This window comes from Talpa europaea (genome assembly GCF_964194135.1).
Source record: "Talpa europaea genome assembly, chromosome: 1".
In the NCBI taxonomy this organism is placed as follows: domain Eukaryota; kingdom Metazoa; phylum Chordata; class Mammalia; order Eulipotyphla; family Talpidae; genus Talpa; species Talpa europaea.
The window spans coordinates 118,402,215-118,419,521 of record NC_140073.1 but is presented as its reverse complement, the minus strand read 5'-3'; the positions used below and the strand labels follow the sequence as shown (position 1 = coordinate 118,419,521).

General features: G+C 33.9%; 1 protein-coding gene across 4 annotated transcripts in view; it reads left to right on the top strand.

Annotated features, from left to right (window-relative positions):
• NCKAP1 (NCK associated protein 1) overlaps positions 1-17,307 on the top strand; it is a gene marked incomplete at both ends in the record, with an annotated part of 78,604 nt that overhangs the window by 12,781 nt on the left and 48,516 nt on the right. For 2 of the 4 annotated variants that reach the window (XM_084252857.1, XM_084252856.1), the window contains 2 exons: positions 183-200; positions 1,236-1,346. In XM_084252857.1, coding sequence (XP_084108983.1) covers positions 183-200; positions 1,236-1,346 — 129 coding nt within the window. The remainder of the gene's footprint in view (positions 1-182; positions 201-1,235; positions 1,347-17,307) is intronic. The other 2 variants (XM_084252859.1, XM_084252858.1) reach the window with 1 other exon arrangement.

Below are 17,307 nucleotides of genomic sequence, written 5' to 3'. Positions count from 1 at the left end.
ACCTATCGTATTCTAAAAGTCACTACTTAGAATACCTTTAAAATTGTAGCACCATATAGTTCTAATCTTGTTTTGTTATTCATAGTTTGCAGTGCATAAGTTCTCTACTGAAAAGTATGTCATAGTTTGACAATCATTGTTTACACGTAATTTTCTCTCTTTTTATTACAATGCTTCCCCAGCAAGGACAAGTTTGGAAGGTTTGCAAAGCTTTTCACCTTCCCTCTGCCCGCTTGCCCGCTTTCAGATCAGTTTCATGTTTCATAACTTCTTTCTTTGCAATCCACAACATAGCCATAGTAAACAATGAAAAAAAAAACATTGAAATGCAGTTCTGTATTTCCTGACACATAGTAGAGGTAACCTTAAAGAACACATCCTCTTAAAAATCTAATAAAACTAAGTTAAATAGGAGTGTTGGATTTTTTAGTAATTTCCTAAGAAATAGCATCTCATTTAACAATCTGTTAATGAAACAGTTTTCAAGATTATATTCTGTATTGCCAATAGTTCAGATAAAAGTTCTTTCTAATAATTTCTTACATTTGTATAATGCTTTACAATTTACTACAGAGAATGCTGTACTGCTGAAGTGGTCAAAATGTAAACACTTCCATTTGTTCTGTGCTTATGAGATATGGAACAGATGTAGATTCATTGTTGAAGTGCTGCTGGTATGATGGAAAACATTGTTGTAACTCAGATGCTCAGAGGAACAGGCAACAAACACACTAGTAGCCTAAAAACAGCTTCCAGTTCTTTTGAACTAGGGCTCTTGTATTAAAACGTTTAAAGTAAAAGGACATTTTGGAAAAAACATAAACATAAGCTTTTATTTTTTAACACTTAGAAAAAAACATTTCCAGGACCCTACTGGATATTTAATTTTGTTATATTTTATTAGCTTCAGGTGAATACAGCCCTACCTCAAACCAAAAATTTTTTTTCTTTTTCTTTTTCTTTTTTTTTTAGGTTTGAGCTTTTTCCTTCACTGCTGTTCTGCGCTAACTGCTTTGAAACTTTCCATGCATTTTTTTTTTCAGTAGAAGAACATCTCTGTACTGTCTCCCATTGCATATTTCAGCTGTGACAATCCCTGCACTTTGCCTATTCATTTTATCACCTGCTCACCAAAACCAATAAATCTCTCTAATTTCTGATTGCAGATTTGCTACTATTCTTTGGTTTTAGAAGAAGGATGCATTTCACTTTTTTTATTACTGTTGTTTTTATAGGCATGTGGCGATCCCAAGGCAAAACCATCCTACCTTATTGACAAAAATCTGGAATCTGCTGTAAAATTCATAGTCAGAAAGTTCCCTGCTGTAGAAACCCGCAACAACAATGTAAGTCATCTAATTTTTTTAACTTGATTTTAGCCATTACATTGATTTTAGGGAAAGTAATGGTTAGTATAAAAATTAAAGTAACTTTTATTTATTTAATTCTTCACATTTTGATATACAACTTACACATAATTATTAAGGGCTTTTAGAGATAATATTCTTATGTCCAAAACTGGAAAAAATGACTCTTATCAATATTGCTGTTTTATTATAAAGAATACAAGATCTTTATTTTAATGCACTTTTTTCCTTTCAAGTTACAACAGAGAGTAAGGTACTGCTGTACTGTATATATAGTGTATATGGTAGGTGTATATGCCAAATATTGCTTGACTAGCTGGGAAGTTGTATATGTTTAGTTTTAAAATACGTTTTTCTAGGGTTTTCCTAATTCAGAAAATTGGTCTGAAAGTTAAATAATATAACTGGTAGTGTGAGAATCTTTATTATTCCACATTTTCTCAGATGGGATAGTTTTTCTTAGTATGTTGAGCTATAAGTCATATTCAGGATCATTTTGATATGTTTTGATGTATCTTTTGGTAGTTGTTTATAGCTTCTATGAATAATTTTAAAAATTAGTTATTTTTCACCATATGCATTTTTGTTACTTTGGAATCTTTCTGCATGTTTTCTCCTTTTATTTTTACTTTTTTTCTTTGAAAGTCTCATACTATAATCCTTACTGTCTTTTTTTCCTTTATAAGTTTAGTCTAGAAATTTCCTCTTTGATATGATTACCCTACTTTAAGAATCTGTTTAAGAATATTTTGTCATCTTTTGGTTTCTAAATCATGTATGTTCATTGAAGATTTGTATTTAGCCCGTTGAGACTACTTTTACTTAGAAATCTTTTAATGTAAAGGAAGATACAAATCAGATTTAATAAATATATATCTGATAGTGTGTTTTTTTAAAAACTGTATATATTTTTGTGAATATAGGTTGTTAATAGTAGACTTTCTTTGTTTCATCAAAGAATGTGTTTTATAATTGGTATATTAAGATATCACAATTAGTACCTGCTTACAAATGGGTGATTCAAAGCACACTTCTTAAGAATATCACTACTTGTATGGAGAATTCTTGTTTTTTATTTTTTTATTTTTCAGTGATTAGCTAACTCATCAGAGAGATTATGTATGCATTCTGAATGAGAGAGACTTCATAACGAAAATTTGTTGCATATTTAATTTCATATACAGATATCTTTCTCTGGGCTTATAAAATCTGTGTTGTGAACTTCTCAGAGGATCTTTTAAGTTTAATTTATGTGTCTGTGTATAAATTTCCTTATGAGATTATGCAGAGTTCTTGAATATGAGGTATCTTTTTAGAAAATAGCAAGATCTAATTAAATACAGTCACTGTTTTCATAACAGTAAAATTAGTCACTGCTGCCAACCTGCTAGCCCTAGGCAAACACTAATCTACTTTGTATCTGTTTGCCTGTGTTGGAAATTTCATATTAATTGAATTAATATAATGTGGTCTTTTGTGATTGACTTCTTTCTTTTAATATTAGTTTTTGGCAGCACTCCCACTACCCACCTGTGACTCTGCAGGTGCCTCTTTTCACCAACTCTATCCCTCTGCAGGGCAGCAGCCTTCCTGCCTGCCTGTGACCTATCAAGGACACCCACCTGCAACCATGCAGGCCTCTCTTAGCAAAATCTGTCCCTTTCCCTTTCTCCAATAAACCTGCTCTTTAAATATAAAAAAATACATACTTACATACACATATATATGTATGTTTTCAAGGTTTATCCAAGTTTATCAGTATTTCTTTTCATTGCCAAATAATATTCTGTTATATGGATATGCCCTGTAATGTTTAGCCATTCATCACTTGATAAATGTTTGTGTTATTTCAGCATTTTTGGCTATTTTAAAGAATGCTTTGAAAATTTGCTTGTTAAGTTTTTGTGTGAACATATGTTTTCATTTCCCTTGAATGTATATACCTGGAGTGGAATTGCTGGATCATGTGGTAACTCTGTTTAATCTTTAAAATCAGTTGAACAATGTTGATGGATATTGTGCCTACTTGTAGAATTTACTGAGATTATTTTGTTTGCAAAGTCTGATGGCCTTTACAACTATTCTGTGTAATGCTATTCTGCTACGTTTTACCTGTTGTGAAGTACTCTTAGTGTTTCTGAAGTTTTGTGATAACAGTTTTGATCTGGTCCTGCTAAAATCCTTTGAGAAGTTTCTAGTCATCTGTGGTAACAGGCTAAATAAGAGATGAGTTCAGTTTAATTATTTTTTAAAAATTCCATAGAAATATTAATGGAGATTTAAGGATTGGGAATGATAACACATCTGGAATTGATAGGAGTTTGCATATTTCTGACTAGCATCATCCTGTAGAAATAGTATTGGTGTTATAATGTTTTATTTTACAGTTATTCCTGATCTTTGGGTGCTTGTATAAGTTGGTGCCCCATAACATGCTTACTTTATCTCAGGGATCACACAGAATTGCTGGTTAATACTAGCCAGAATTACTGCTTAGCACTATTTTTTGTTTTGATTCATGTTTTGCAAGTACCTCTTGTCCCCAATTTCAGAAAAGACTGTTAAAGAAACAGTTTCTGTGAAAAATTCAGCAAAGTTTTTTTTTAACTTTCTAAAGTAGATCCTTATTTTAAAAGGCTAGTCTTATTTTGTAACCCAAAATTTGTTGATTCTTGATTGTTTATTTAGTAACTGCTTCAACTCCCTTAGTTTAAAATACTGTTAGAAGCCGTGTGCACATATACAACAAAGGCGGAAACTGCTAGCAGCAGGATTGTTGCCTAACATGACTTCAGCTGTGATGGTATTGTACTCTGTTGAGTCATTTCTACTGTCTTGCCCAGGCCTCTTTATAGCCAATTATGAACTTGTGTACCCTTCAATTTGGGATTTACAGAAAGTCTGGGCCAAGGAATGGGTTTTTTCACCCTGGGTAATGATGTTCAGTTAAATGTCCCATATGCTTCAAAGATGGCTCGTGAAGTAAAATTCAAATAAAAGCCATACCAGTTTTAAAATTATAGCAGCCACTTATTTAGTGTCTAATATGCACCAGGCTGTATATTTTAATAGATTTAATGGATTTATTATTTAATTTCAGATTAAGGAAAACATTTCTGAGCTGAGAGATTGTCTAATTTATCTACAACATGGTATCTTTCATCATTTTGAAAATGTAGCTATCAAGTGAATTTATTGACTTTTCCCCCATAGGTTTCATATGAGAATGTAGAGGAAAGTCTGTTATTTACCTGGGTGAAGAAAAGAGTAGAAAAGTCTTATTTTAGTAGTAGGTAAAAAGTGTTTTGTCCAAGAAAATCTAAAAGGTATTTTAACAAATGCTCAAGTGCATGGTAAAAATTTTATTTTCAATTTAATAATAAACTTAATTATTTCCCACTTTCCTATGTTGTATATACATCTAAAAATTACTTTTATGTTATTTTAAAAACAGTAAATATGTTTGGCACAAATGTCATTGTGGAATTTGTCTAATTTTTGTGTTCGTTAGCATAAAATTTGGATTTGAGTCCCAAATTAGTTGGGAAATATGTTACTATCAAATATGTTGAATTTGATCTTAAACTGCTTAAGGATGAGGACATTGTTAGTGGATAGAGTGCCACAGAGTGACAAGGTATTCTGGACTGAGACGTGGCCATTGAAATAATTTGAAAATTCAGTTTTTAAACTAAGAAGAGTATTTTATATTATGGATACTAGTATTTCTTTTAAAACAGTTCCACAAGATACTTTGTAATAAATTGTATTTTTTATTCAAGTACCTTATAAGGTCATTCAAGGAAAGATAAAATAAAGCAACTCTGAAAGTGTCATAATTGTCATGGCAGTAGACATTAGCATTTTGAACATTTACCTGCCTACTGCCTGACAGGAGAGAGAATAAACAAATGGTTGATGAATAAATAAATGTAATTGATAATACTCTAACTTAGTAAGCTTTCATTCAAATATTATCTTAGATTTTTGTTAGGACTCAAATTTATCAACATTTAAAAATTTTTATTATTAGATTAAAAAAATAGCTGTTTAGTAGAGACAACTACATCTCATTAATATTACGGAAAGTAACTTGAAAAAATTTTAAGAGTCCTAGTTTCTTAAAAACATAAAATGTGCTTGGTATTAGATCAGTGAGTATAGACTTAGGGAGGCCCTTGACACCTACACTATAGTTTATGTTGCAGTTAGAAGAAAGTGTAAGGATACTTACTGCCTCATTTCTAGTCAGTCTCTTCTTTTTTTTTTTTTTTTTTTTATTTATTTATTTATTTATTTATTTATTTATTTATTTATTTATTTTTAAATAAATTTTATTGTTATATTCCCCATACAATTGCAGCCCCCCCATTCTGACCCCAATCCCTCCCCTCCCGCCCCCCTAAAAGTGTCTCTGGTTCATAGTTTTTTGTTGATTTTGATTTTCACTATCTTATAGTTATTCATTTTCCTGGTCCCTTATTTAAGTTTTCTAGATTCCTGCTATGAGTGAGACCATCCGGTATTTTTCTTTTTCTTTTTGGCTTATTTCGCTGAGCATGATCCCTTCCAGCGCCATCCATGTTGCTGCAAATTGCATGTGTTTATCTTTTTTGAATGCTGAGTAATATTCCATGGTATATATGTACCACATCTTCTTGATCCAGTCATCTATTTTTGGGCATTTGGGTTGTTTCCAAAGCTTAGCTATTGTAAACAGTGCTGCTATAAACATAGGGGTGCAGGTGTTCTTTGGAATTGATGTTTCTGTGTCCTTTGGGTAAATACCTAGGAGTGGAATTGCTGGATCATATGGAAGCTCTATGTTTAGTAGGTCCAGAAATCTCCACACAGCTTTCCACAGTGGTTGGACCAGTTTGCACTCCCACCAACAGTGCAGAAGAGTTCCTTTTTCTCCACACCCTCGCCAACATTTGTTGTTGCTAGTTTTTTTAATATGTGCCATTCTCACTGGTGTAAGATGGTATCTCATGGTAGTTTTGATTTGCATTTCCCTGATGACAAGTGATGTTGAACATTTTTTCATATGCCTGTTGGCCATTTGCATTTCCTCTTCAGAGAAGTTTCTTTTAAGCTCTTCTGCCCATTTTTTGACTGGATTATTTTCTTTGTTGTTGTTGAGTCTCATCAGCTCTTTGCAGATTTTTGTGATCAGTCCTTTATCATTAGTGTTGGGTGCAAAAATGTTCTCCCAGTTGGTGGGGTTTCTCTTTGTTTTTGTTATTGTCTCTTTTGCTGTGCAAAAGCTCTTTAATTTGATGTAGTCCCAGCTGTTTATCTTTGCCTTCACTATCACTGCTTTGGGTGATGTGTCTGTAAAGATGTCTTTGATGTGCAAATCACGTAGTGTTTCGCCTATATTTCCTTCTATATATTTTATGGTTTCAGGTCTTATGTCTAGTTCTTTAATCCATTTTGAGTTGATTTTTGTGTATGGTGTGAGGTGGTGGTCAAGCTTCATTCTTTTGCATGTAGCGACCCAGTTTTCCCAGCACCATTTATTGAACAAACTTTCTTTGCTCCAATGCATATTCTTTGCTCCTTTGTCTAGTCAGTCTCTTCTTAGAGAGAACATTCCTTATAGCGTCATGTTCCATTATGATGGTAGTATACTGGTAGAGAGAATAGATTTTGGAGTCAGTAAACCAGAATTTGAGTTCAAGTTTTTGTACTTTTTAGCTTAATGATTTTGGGCAAATCATTTAACATCTTTGTTCATGTGTCTAAAATGTTAATGATACCAATCTCAGGAAGGAGTTTATGTATCTCCTGTAGCACTTGGTCCAGTCTGACAAATAGTTCTTGAAAAAAATGGAAACTCTTTTGTACTACCTCTCTGTATTGCTTTTTGGTGTACATCACTGGCTTTTCTTCTATCGATAGACCCTTTAAATGTGGGTATTTTTAAATTACCGTCTCCTGCCCCGATGTGGTATATACATATAAAAACGTTTACTTCCCTGACTTTAAGTAATATACCATCTTCTGTCTTCTCTGTTCTTTTCTGAATTCCAGCCACCTTTTGGGTAACTCCTCAAGCTATATAGCAAATTTGTATCCATTGTTATACAAATGGTTATGGTCATTGTTTTTCTTCTGTATTCTCTGCCTTGTGTCATCATCATCCACTTAGTTTTCTATACTAGAACCATTGGAATTTCCTTTGACTTCTATATAATGTCAAGTTGGTTATTTTAGGGCTTGCAGTTTTCATACTCTATCTTTTGGATTATCCCCTTCAGGTCTTTGTTGCCTTTGGGCAGATGCTATGATAAATCAAACATTTATTTTCATACTTCCTAGTTTCTCCTCTTATTGTCACCCCTCTGCTTTCTCTTTCCTCAAAGCTTCCGTTAGTGGATACAAGTAATCCTTGCTTTTTATATGTTTGAAAAGTATTTGAAATAGGTCAGACACTAGCAGGGGATTACATCAGCACTAATGACCTATCTAAACTGTTTTGAATTTAATTTTTAAATTTGAATTTAATTTTTAGCAAAATAGCATTAATGGCAATGAATTTCAGAATCCAGAAAAATTTAGCAAGAAATGCTAGTGAATCTCCTGCTCCATTCTTTCCCACCCTCTTTTTATTCCTCAAAGTTCCAGAATACCTGTTTTTAATACTTCTAGAGATTACCACCAGAAGTATAAGGAATAAGCTTATTCTTTCAAACTGTTCATTTACTAACTTAAGACAATATCTTAATTCTGTGCTACAAAGATAAGGGTTGAGTTCATTAAATTCCCTGCCCCTTAATTACCTTCCCTCTCTTCCTGAGGTTTGATACTTTTTTGTTAATATTTCTGATCATTGGTTACTTCCTTTTTAAGTTGTAAATAGTGTAATTCTCTGTTTTTATATCCTTACCTTTGGTCACTTAATACTTTCATGTTGTCAGTTATCACTTCCTTTTGGTTTTGTAATTATGATATTCTGAGATTGAGTTATATACTGACTCAAAAACTATTAGTAAAGACCTGAGTATTTGATTTGCATTGCTTCTCTCCGTTGTCACACTTTGGACTTACAAGAAGGATGGTGGATTTAGCATCAAAGTGAAATAGATTCTTCTAGAATTATTTTACAGTTAAACTTATTTTATAGGTATAGCATAACTATGGAATTACAGCTATGTCCCTTTAGAATATTCTTAAATTTATCCAACCTAGAATCATATTGCCTTTTTTTCTGGAGCCCACTCTCCCGTAACCCTTCTGTCTTCTAAGCCTCCACTGGACTTTTTGCAAAAGCCTGCTGCATGGTTTTCATTCTGGAATATGTTTCTCTTTATCATTTCCAATGTAATGGTTTTCACCTGAAGTTTTACACTGAATTTTCATGGAATTTGGGAATCCCCTGAAATTGTGTACAGATTTTTGTGTGAATGTACTTTTCAACTTTTGTCAAATTTTCATAAGGGTGGGTCTTATGATCCCAGAACACATCCGTTTTAAAAATCACATAAATTTATGAACCTTGTTCACTATATTCTAGTCATACTAACCTATAGTCATAATCTCTTCATCTCAATGATGCTTTCTGTTTTCCTACAAATGAGCATTTTACTGGGGTTTCATGGTGTAACGCTCAAGAAGATGCAATCCTAGTACCTGAATTCTTTTTTCCATTTTTTTCAAGTTTTCTGAAGTTACATCTTGCCTCTAGTGATAGTTTTTCAGCTATCTTTCAAACAGTTGTTAGCCAGTCCCTTTGGATTAATGGTGATTATGATGTCCATTAAAATAGCAAAGGATGTTACTAGTACCTAATCACCTGGTGAGCTTTAATTTTTGTTTTCTTATTTCCCTAAAGGATCATTAGCCACTTTTAACGAGGCATCCTTTGACTATATTTAGCCATGGCATCTTACTGTTTTTTTTTTTTTTTATGTCAAGTATTCACTGAGAAGGAAATCCATGAGGCTAAAAAGTAAAAAGGCACTTATTGGGGGGGCATTTTAGATTTGCAAATTAGGGAGTACAAACTCAGCTATTAGTCTACATTGTGTCCTACTGGGGTCTGTTTAAAGATTTAAGGGGGTTTTAAAGTATAAAGCTGTTTACCAGAAACTAGGATAGAACATAGATGACATTCCTTAGAGTTTATTAACATTTAGTCAAACTGTCCTTGGTTACTATGGAGGGAAGAAAAAGAAAAAAAAGTTATCTGCTTAGAGTTATCCAACAGATAAAAAGTTATCTGTTGGAGAGGGTCGTGTGTAGCTATAAATCATTTCTTGCCAGGTGGTTAATGTGTGTGTGTGTGTCCAAGATGAAAGTTCAGTATAATGGTATCTCAGGCAGAAGATGGCATCAGTTCAGTCAGACTGAACATTCCTTTTCACACAGGTTTAGTCTTGTTTTTTGTCAACACAAAAATTACTTACCCAAATCCAAAATAAAAGACCCCAGTGGTGGGCCTCCCCTGATGGCGCAGTCGTTGACCTCTGGGTTGCTAGGCTGCCCGCAGCTTCTGCAGTGCCAGTTCGATCCCCAGCCACTGGCGAGGGTCCCACAAAAAAAACAAAAAAAAACAGTGGTTTTGGGCCAAGGATAGGTAGGATAATATATTGTGTTATTCCTCACTGTTTAATGTAGAATAGAGTGTAGAACATGGGGAGATGTATTTAATTGCCTTTTTAAAAAAAAGGGATATTTTATTTTGGGAGAGTTTAAGTCCACCTTCATCACTCAAATAGCCTTTCTCTTTGCTCCTGGGCCTTTGTTTATGCTGTTTTTACTACCTGGAACAATTTTTCCTTCCTGTACTCTTTCACTAGGGTAATTCTAGTTCCCCTTTCAGTTCTGTCCTTAGATGCCAACATTTCAGAGAAACTTTCTGTAATCCGTTCAAGATAGGTTAAATGCTTTCTGTGAGTGTTCCCTCAGTACCGTCTGATTACTCATTTATTTATTGAAAGCCAAGTCCTTTCTAGCAGAGGAGATTTAGCAGTGAATAAAAAGATGACATCACTAATCTTGTAGAGCCTGCAGTCTGCTGGAAAGAGATGACAAAAAAGAATAGAAACATAATACCAGGTAAAGATGAGTTCTAAAAAGAACAAAGCTGGGTAAATGAATAAGAGTAATAGTGGGGAGATGCTAATTTCCATAAAGGTGACCAGGGAAGGGCAAACTAAGCAGGAGGGTTTAGGGCAGAGATTTGAAGATATGAGGAAGTAAGGTGAACTGGGGAGGAACATTCTGGCTAATAGAGCAGAAGCTGTAAAGGCTCAGGTAGAAGTGTACCTGGCATGTTCAGAGAATTGGAGGTAGGCCATTATGAGTGGACTGGAATAATATGAGGTAAAGAAGGGTGGGGAGAATAGTGATAGAAGATGAGATTGGATGATTGTAAGGGATTGATGTACACGCACACACATATATCTTTCTAAGCATTGGTAAGGACTAAAGTAATTAGTGAATTAGGATGCACTGAATGAGAGTACCAGAAGAATGAAGTGATATGAGCACTGTGGGTACTCAGTTGAGATATAGCTCCCCTATATATAGGGGAGCTAAGGTGAACACAGAGACTAGTTGGGAATTTGCAGTCATTGAGGTGAGAGTACTAGATGATAGAGGTGAGAAATACTCAGATTCTGAATTATTTTGAAAACTGAGCCATGAAATGTTCAGATTCTTAATACATTTTGAAGACAGAGTGTACAGTATTTGCTGATGCGTTGGATATGGGGGAGTCCAGGGTTTTTGGCTTGAACATTTATCAATATTTACTGGGGTGGAGGTACAAAGGTAATAGTATTTAACATCAGTATTAGATGTGTTAAGTTTGAGAGACCTAGAAAACTGAGTGGAGATATTGAATAGCCAGTTTTTTATATAAGTCTAGAGCTCAAACTAGCATTAAGCTGAGGATCAAACTGCAAAGGAATTAAGTGTTTTAAGAGAGAGAAGGAGTATACTTATTATTGAAAAGCGTGCGAGAGTGAATTGACAGTGAAAATAGAGTCATATTGCTACACAGTTATGGTTAATGGTCATGAATTGAGGTTGAGATCAACTAGTTGTGAGTTTTATCAGGCAGCTGTGGTAGAAGAGAGAGGGACATGGGAATAATACAATGATAGGCCATTGTGTCATAAGATGGATTAAAAAGAAAATAGCGCATGAAAGAGTGAGTGACAATAAAAAGGTGGTAAAGTGAATGGATAAGCGTTCAAAGAATTGATCAGGGTAGGGTATTAGAGGGTATTAGAAGGATTAAGTGGGAATTATTCCCCCATTGACTGATACAAGTACACCATGTCTCTAAATTTCCCAAGAATAACAGATGTCCAAAAAGTTCAGAAGAAGCCAGAACAGCTTGAGCATAAACTTCATTTGTGTCTGTAATCATCCCAATTGAGAAACCTTAATATGAGCTACCGGTCTGTCAGTATGTAATAATAATAAGTAACAAAAATAATAACTATCAATATATAACATAATCCCTGGGTTCCATGAGAGGGTGCTAGGTCCTTCTTTAATGTCCTGTATCTTGCTCACCACCCTTAGAAGCACTAACCTTTTTTAAAAAATACTCTTTTATTTTTAAAGATTTATTTATGCATATAAGAACTGGGTTTAGGCCAGAGATGGGGCGGGGTGGGGTTGAGAAGATTCACCAGAGACAAAATGGTGAACAGAACAGGTGGATTGACTGAAATACTCTAATGAGGGGAGCAGTGGGTGAGATAGGAGAGATCTGCTGCGCCATGTGGGTTAGCTCCCTGGCTGGGGATTTAACTCATGCTAAAGTGGCTGGTGATAGCTTCATAACAACTGAGACTTTAACCCCTGTGCCACCAGAGAGGCCCAGCATTGACTTTTCTTCTTGTGGTCTTTTTCATACAAAAGTGAGTTTCCTGTGTATTTTTCATATACATTCCTCGTTAGACTATATGCTTATTTAAGGGTAGACTCATCAATTTTATTTATAGTTTTGTACTTAGATTCCTCCACAATGCCTGACAGTATAATAGGTTGGGATATTTGTTGACTAAATGTTGACTAATATATAACATATTGTTATAGTAACTCTTCATTTATCTAGAGGACACTTTTCATATGATTTGCCTCTTTGAATCATATCTGAGTACTTAGAAGGAAGCAGATCTACTTCTAGGAACCTTTCCAAGAAAAAAAGAAAATACATGGCCACATAAAGATGTTTATAGCAGCATTCATTATTTTTTTTTTTAAGATTTATTTATTTTATTTATACAAGCACTGGGTACAGTCAGAAACGCGGGAGGGTGAGAGAAATCACCAGAGCCAGAGCGGGAAACAGAACAGGCAGATGGGAAGGCAGATGGACGAAGTACACTGCTGAGGGGAGCAGTGAGCAGCAGGAGAGGTCCGCGCGCCTTGTGGGACCCTCGCCCAGCGGCCGGGGATCGAACCCGTGCTGCAGAAGCTGCAGGCAGTTTCGCAACCCAGAGCTCAACCGCTGTGCCACCGGGGAGGCCCAGCATTCATTATTCATAATAGCCTAAAACCAGAAGCAATTCACATGCTTATCAACTAATGAATAAAGAAACAAAATGGAGCATATTCGTTTGTTGGAATACTATTCAGCAATTAAAAGAAATGAGCTACTGATACACATAACAGCATGGATAAATTCCAAAATCATTAGACTAAGTGAAAGAACTAGATACAGAAAGGTAGATATTGTATGATCCATTTTATAGGAAATATCTAGAAAAAGCATCTGTTGAAACAGAACGAAGATCAGTAGTTGCTTGAGGCTGGGAATGAGAGCAGTATTAAATGTAAATAAGCACAAGGGACTATTTTAGGATAATGAAATGTTTTTAAAAATTATTAAAATTGAATAAAAGGGGCATGCTTCATTTTATTTCCATTTATTATGGAAAATGGGACCATTATATTGTTAATCATTAAATATTGTTAATACAGTGAGGTAGCTTTTTTTAAACATCCTTAACCCATTTTGCTCACCCTCCGTCTACTTGCTGTGTGCTTTTATGTAAAGGTGTTAACACCCTATAATCTGCACTATACTGTCATATGTAATTAGTGATTTTTTAGTACTAAAATTAGTTTCATTCAGCTTACCAGAAATTTTAAATTTTTAAGATTTTTCCCAATGTAAGTTAATGTGCTTTGGTGGTGAAATAGAGATTATTTTAATTTGTTTTGCTGAACTTTATTATTAATCCTTGTTTCAGTTACCTAGTGCTATATAGCCAATTAACTCAAAACTTACTGTGCTTAAAGCAGCTGTGTATTTCTTATCATCCTGTGGGTTGGCTAAGCAATTCTCTGCTGTTCTCACCAGCCTACAGTCATAGTTACATTCAGTTGGTGGGTTATCTAGAGGGCAGGCCCAACTATGATAGCAGGATGCTAAATCTTTCTTGAATATCATATGATATTTCAGAATTATTCATACATGGCACTTAGGGCATTGTTTCAAAAAGAACAAAATCTGAAACTGTGAGGATTCAGTAGTGTCACTTACGTTTTCTGTTGGTCAAAGCTGAGTCATAAAAGCCAGCCAAGATTATAAATGGGAAAATAGATTATAACTGTTGATTAGAGGAACAATAAAGACCTACTGCAAAGAAGCATGGACACAACCTTTAATTGTTTTGTCTTTCATGTTCATTAAAGTATAAAACTTCTTAACTTTTCAGAAATAATTTTAAAAGATGATTATCAATGTAAACTTGAGAAAGATCACTTTAATATATAAAATGAATTAGAGGAGTTAAGAGGCTTTGGTATATGAAATAGATGAAGCTACAGGTAAATATAATTTTTCTGAAAAGAAAAGTTTTAAGCATGTTTTGTAACTACACTACTTTAATATCGTATGGCAACTTGAATGTTGAATCTTTAAGAGTTTGAAGTTTGAAATCTGATATCAATAGATTTGGATTGGCATCTTGCCCTCTTCTAGTTTGTTTCTTTATCTGTAAAATGTTTATAAAAAAGTACTTTGAATGGGAAGATGAAAAAATTTTGGAGATAGATGGGGATGATAGTTCCACAATAATACAATTGTATTTTTAAGTGTACCATTGAGCTGTAACCTGTCCATTTAAAAATGATTAAAAATTTTACCAATTTTTTTGTTATGCATATTTACCATGATAAAAATTACTTTTTCCATAGCAATGAAAAGTATTAGATTTAGCAGCAAATCTTAAATGTTCAGTACAGCTTATTTACTATGCAAGTGCTCAGATAACTTTTCCTAAAATTGATTTACTATGTTACACTTGAAAAAACACATTTCTGAAATTTGGACTGACATTTGAATCATTTTTGTATACAGTAAGAGGGAAGTCCTACAAAGTTGGACCTTTTATAAAAATACTAATATTTGTGTTAACTTAGATTTCAGACTATTTTAGTAAATTTGCTTATATGTGATATGAATATGTCATTCTCTTAGGTATCTCTTATTTCTTTGTTTTATACGTTCCTGTCTTAGAAGGATGTAATAAAATAATTTACCCAACTTCAGATTTGCTCAAGGTATTAAATTGCCACTTTAAGATAGGGTATATAAACTCATTTCAGACACAAATTTTATTGCATTCATTTTTAATCAACAGTGCAATTTAAAAATTAAGGGCACCTTTCATTACTCTCATGTTGAGAAACTTGAGAACCGTTTATTTATATATAATGTATACATACTATTTGTCAGTGTTCTAGATGCTTTAGATATATCAGAAAATGATATAAACCTCCTTGTCCTCGGGATTTAAATTTAAGTTGAGATGTTAGAAAACTAAAGTGAATAAATATGTACTCTTATTTGGAGATAAGGTAGGAAGAAATAGAAAACAAGGAGTTAGAGTGTACACAGGATGAGGCCATTTTACATAGTGTTCAACAGTGGCTCCTTTGAAGGGAAGTGAAGTGAGCAAGTGAGCTATGTGATTAGCATAAATTAGCTCAAGAGAAATTTTTTGATATTTCAGTAATGAAAGAAGGTAATGATTGAAATAGGTATATAAAGAACTATGTAATTATTTTGGGTTGATTATCTGTGTCTTAAGTTTTGGTCTCTTGCAATTTGCCATTCCTTTTTCTTGGAAAGATAATTAGTAAATACTACATTCAATTAATTTTTTAGATGCTTTGTGTGGGAAATATTTCTTAATTACACAAAAATTAATTACCAAAAATGTTTCAATTTATTTTTGCATAGAAGAACTGGGGTGTAAGCCAGAGGTGCAGGGGGATGAGAGGATACACCAGATACAGAGTGGGAAGCAGAACAGGTGGATATACTGAAATACACTCTTAAGGGGAGCAGTGGGAGGCAAGGGAAGTGAGGTCTGCTGAGCTATATGTGGGTTAGCTCGTGGGCCATGGATTGAACTCAGGCTATAGAGGTAATAGTGCTGAGACTTAACCCCTAGGCCAGCAGGGAGGCCCATAATTACCAAAATTTTCTAGTGCAAAGATATGATTTTTATTTTGCAGTCTGTATGACTAATGTTTATCCTGTTTATTATTAAGCTTATACATGTTTTAATTGAATATTAAGAATAATGATTGATAGACATTATAATGAAAGCATTATACACTATTAAATACCAAAAAATATTGTATATTTTGCTAATGCAATTGATCTTTGAATTAATTACATGATATGCTTTAAAGTGTTAACAGAGAAACAATTCTTAAAATAGTATTTTTCTGGGCCTCCCTGGTGGCACAAAGGGTTAAGCACTCACTATGAAGCAATCCACGGCCTCTGCAGCACCCTGGCCAGCCAGGGAGCACCCCACATGGTGAAGCCACACCTCTTGACTTGCCCACTGCTCCCCTCAGCAATCTATTTCAGTCAGTCTGCCTGTTCTGTTCCCCACTCTGTCTCTGGTGAATCCTCTCACCCCCTGTATCTCTGGCCTGTACCCCAGATCTTGTATGCACAAATAAATAAATCTTTAAAAATAAATAGTATTTTTCTGTTCTGTAATATTAAATTATTGTTCTGTATAAGTGATGGAATTTGGGCACGTCAGTAGAGGAAATAGTAAGGAAAACATGAACTGTATGTAGAAAATAGTGAATTGTTGTTTTGACTACTGTGTATAATGTGTGAATAGTACTGGGGGAATTCAGACTAGAAAGGTAAATTAGGGCTGGATTGTATGGGGATTTGAAAAGTTGACTATTATTTTGAATTCAGACATTCGTTAGCTGTTTGATGTTTTTATAGTACTTGTAGCCACTAGTTTTATATGTGTGTGTGTGTGCATAGGAGGTAAATATAAAGTTAATGAGAAATTAGACCATATTTATTAATAAAAAGAGAGATGATGGATATGTAAGATGGTAGAAAGAATAGGCAATAAAAGGCAACAAAAAATTTCCATGTTCATAGAAAACAAATAAGTGCATTTAGTTTTCCCAGTAAATTGCTAGATTGCTTTCATGAAAAAAAAAAAAAGAAACAGTACTTTATTAGGAATAAGAGGTGAGATTTTTCATTCAGGAGCCTGTCATTAAGTAATTATGCAACTTTGGAAAGGTTTTTTAAGTTGTGTGGGCACTGAGTTCTTACTGTTTAAAATGAGGGTTTGTATAAAGATCATTAAGGTCCATAATAAGCTGGTTACATGGTCATTTTTTGCCCAAAATAGAACACTGAAATTGAAAGAAGCTTACTCTTAAAAAAAAGTTACTCTTAAATATTTAATGCTTTTTTGATGTGATAGTAAAGGGGATTGTTTTCTTGATTTCTTTTAGTTCATTGTTTACATATAGGAACACAGTTGAGTTTTGTATGTTGCTTTTGTAACCTGAGCTTTACTGTATTGATTTATGGTTGCTAATAGTTTTTTAGTGGAGTCCTTACAGTTTTCTTTGTATATTACCATGACATCCTGCAAATAGTAATAGTGGTACTTCTTCTGTCCCA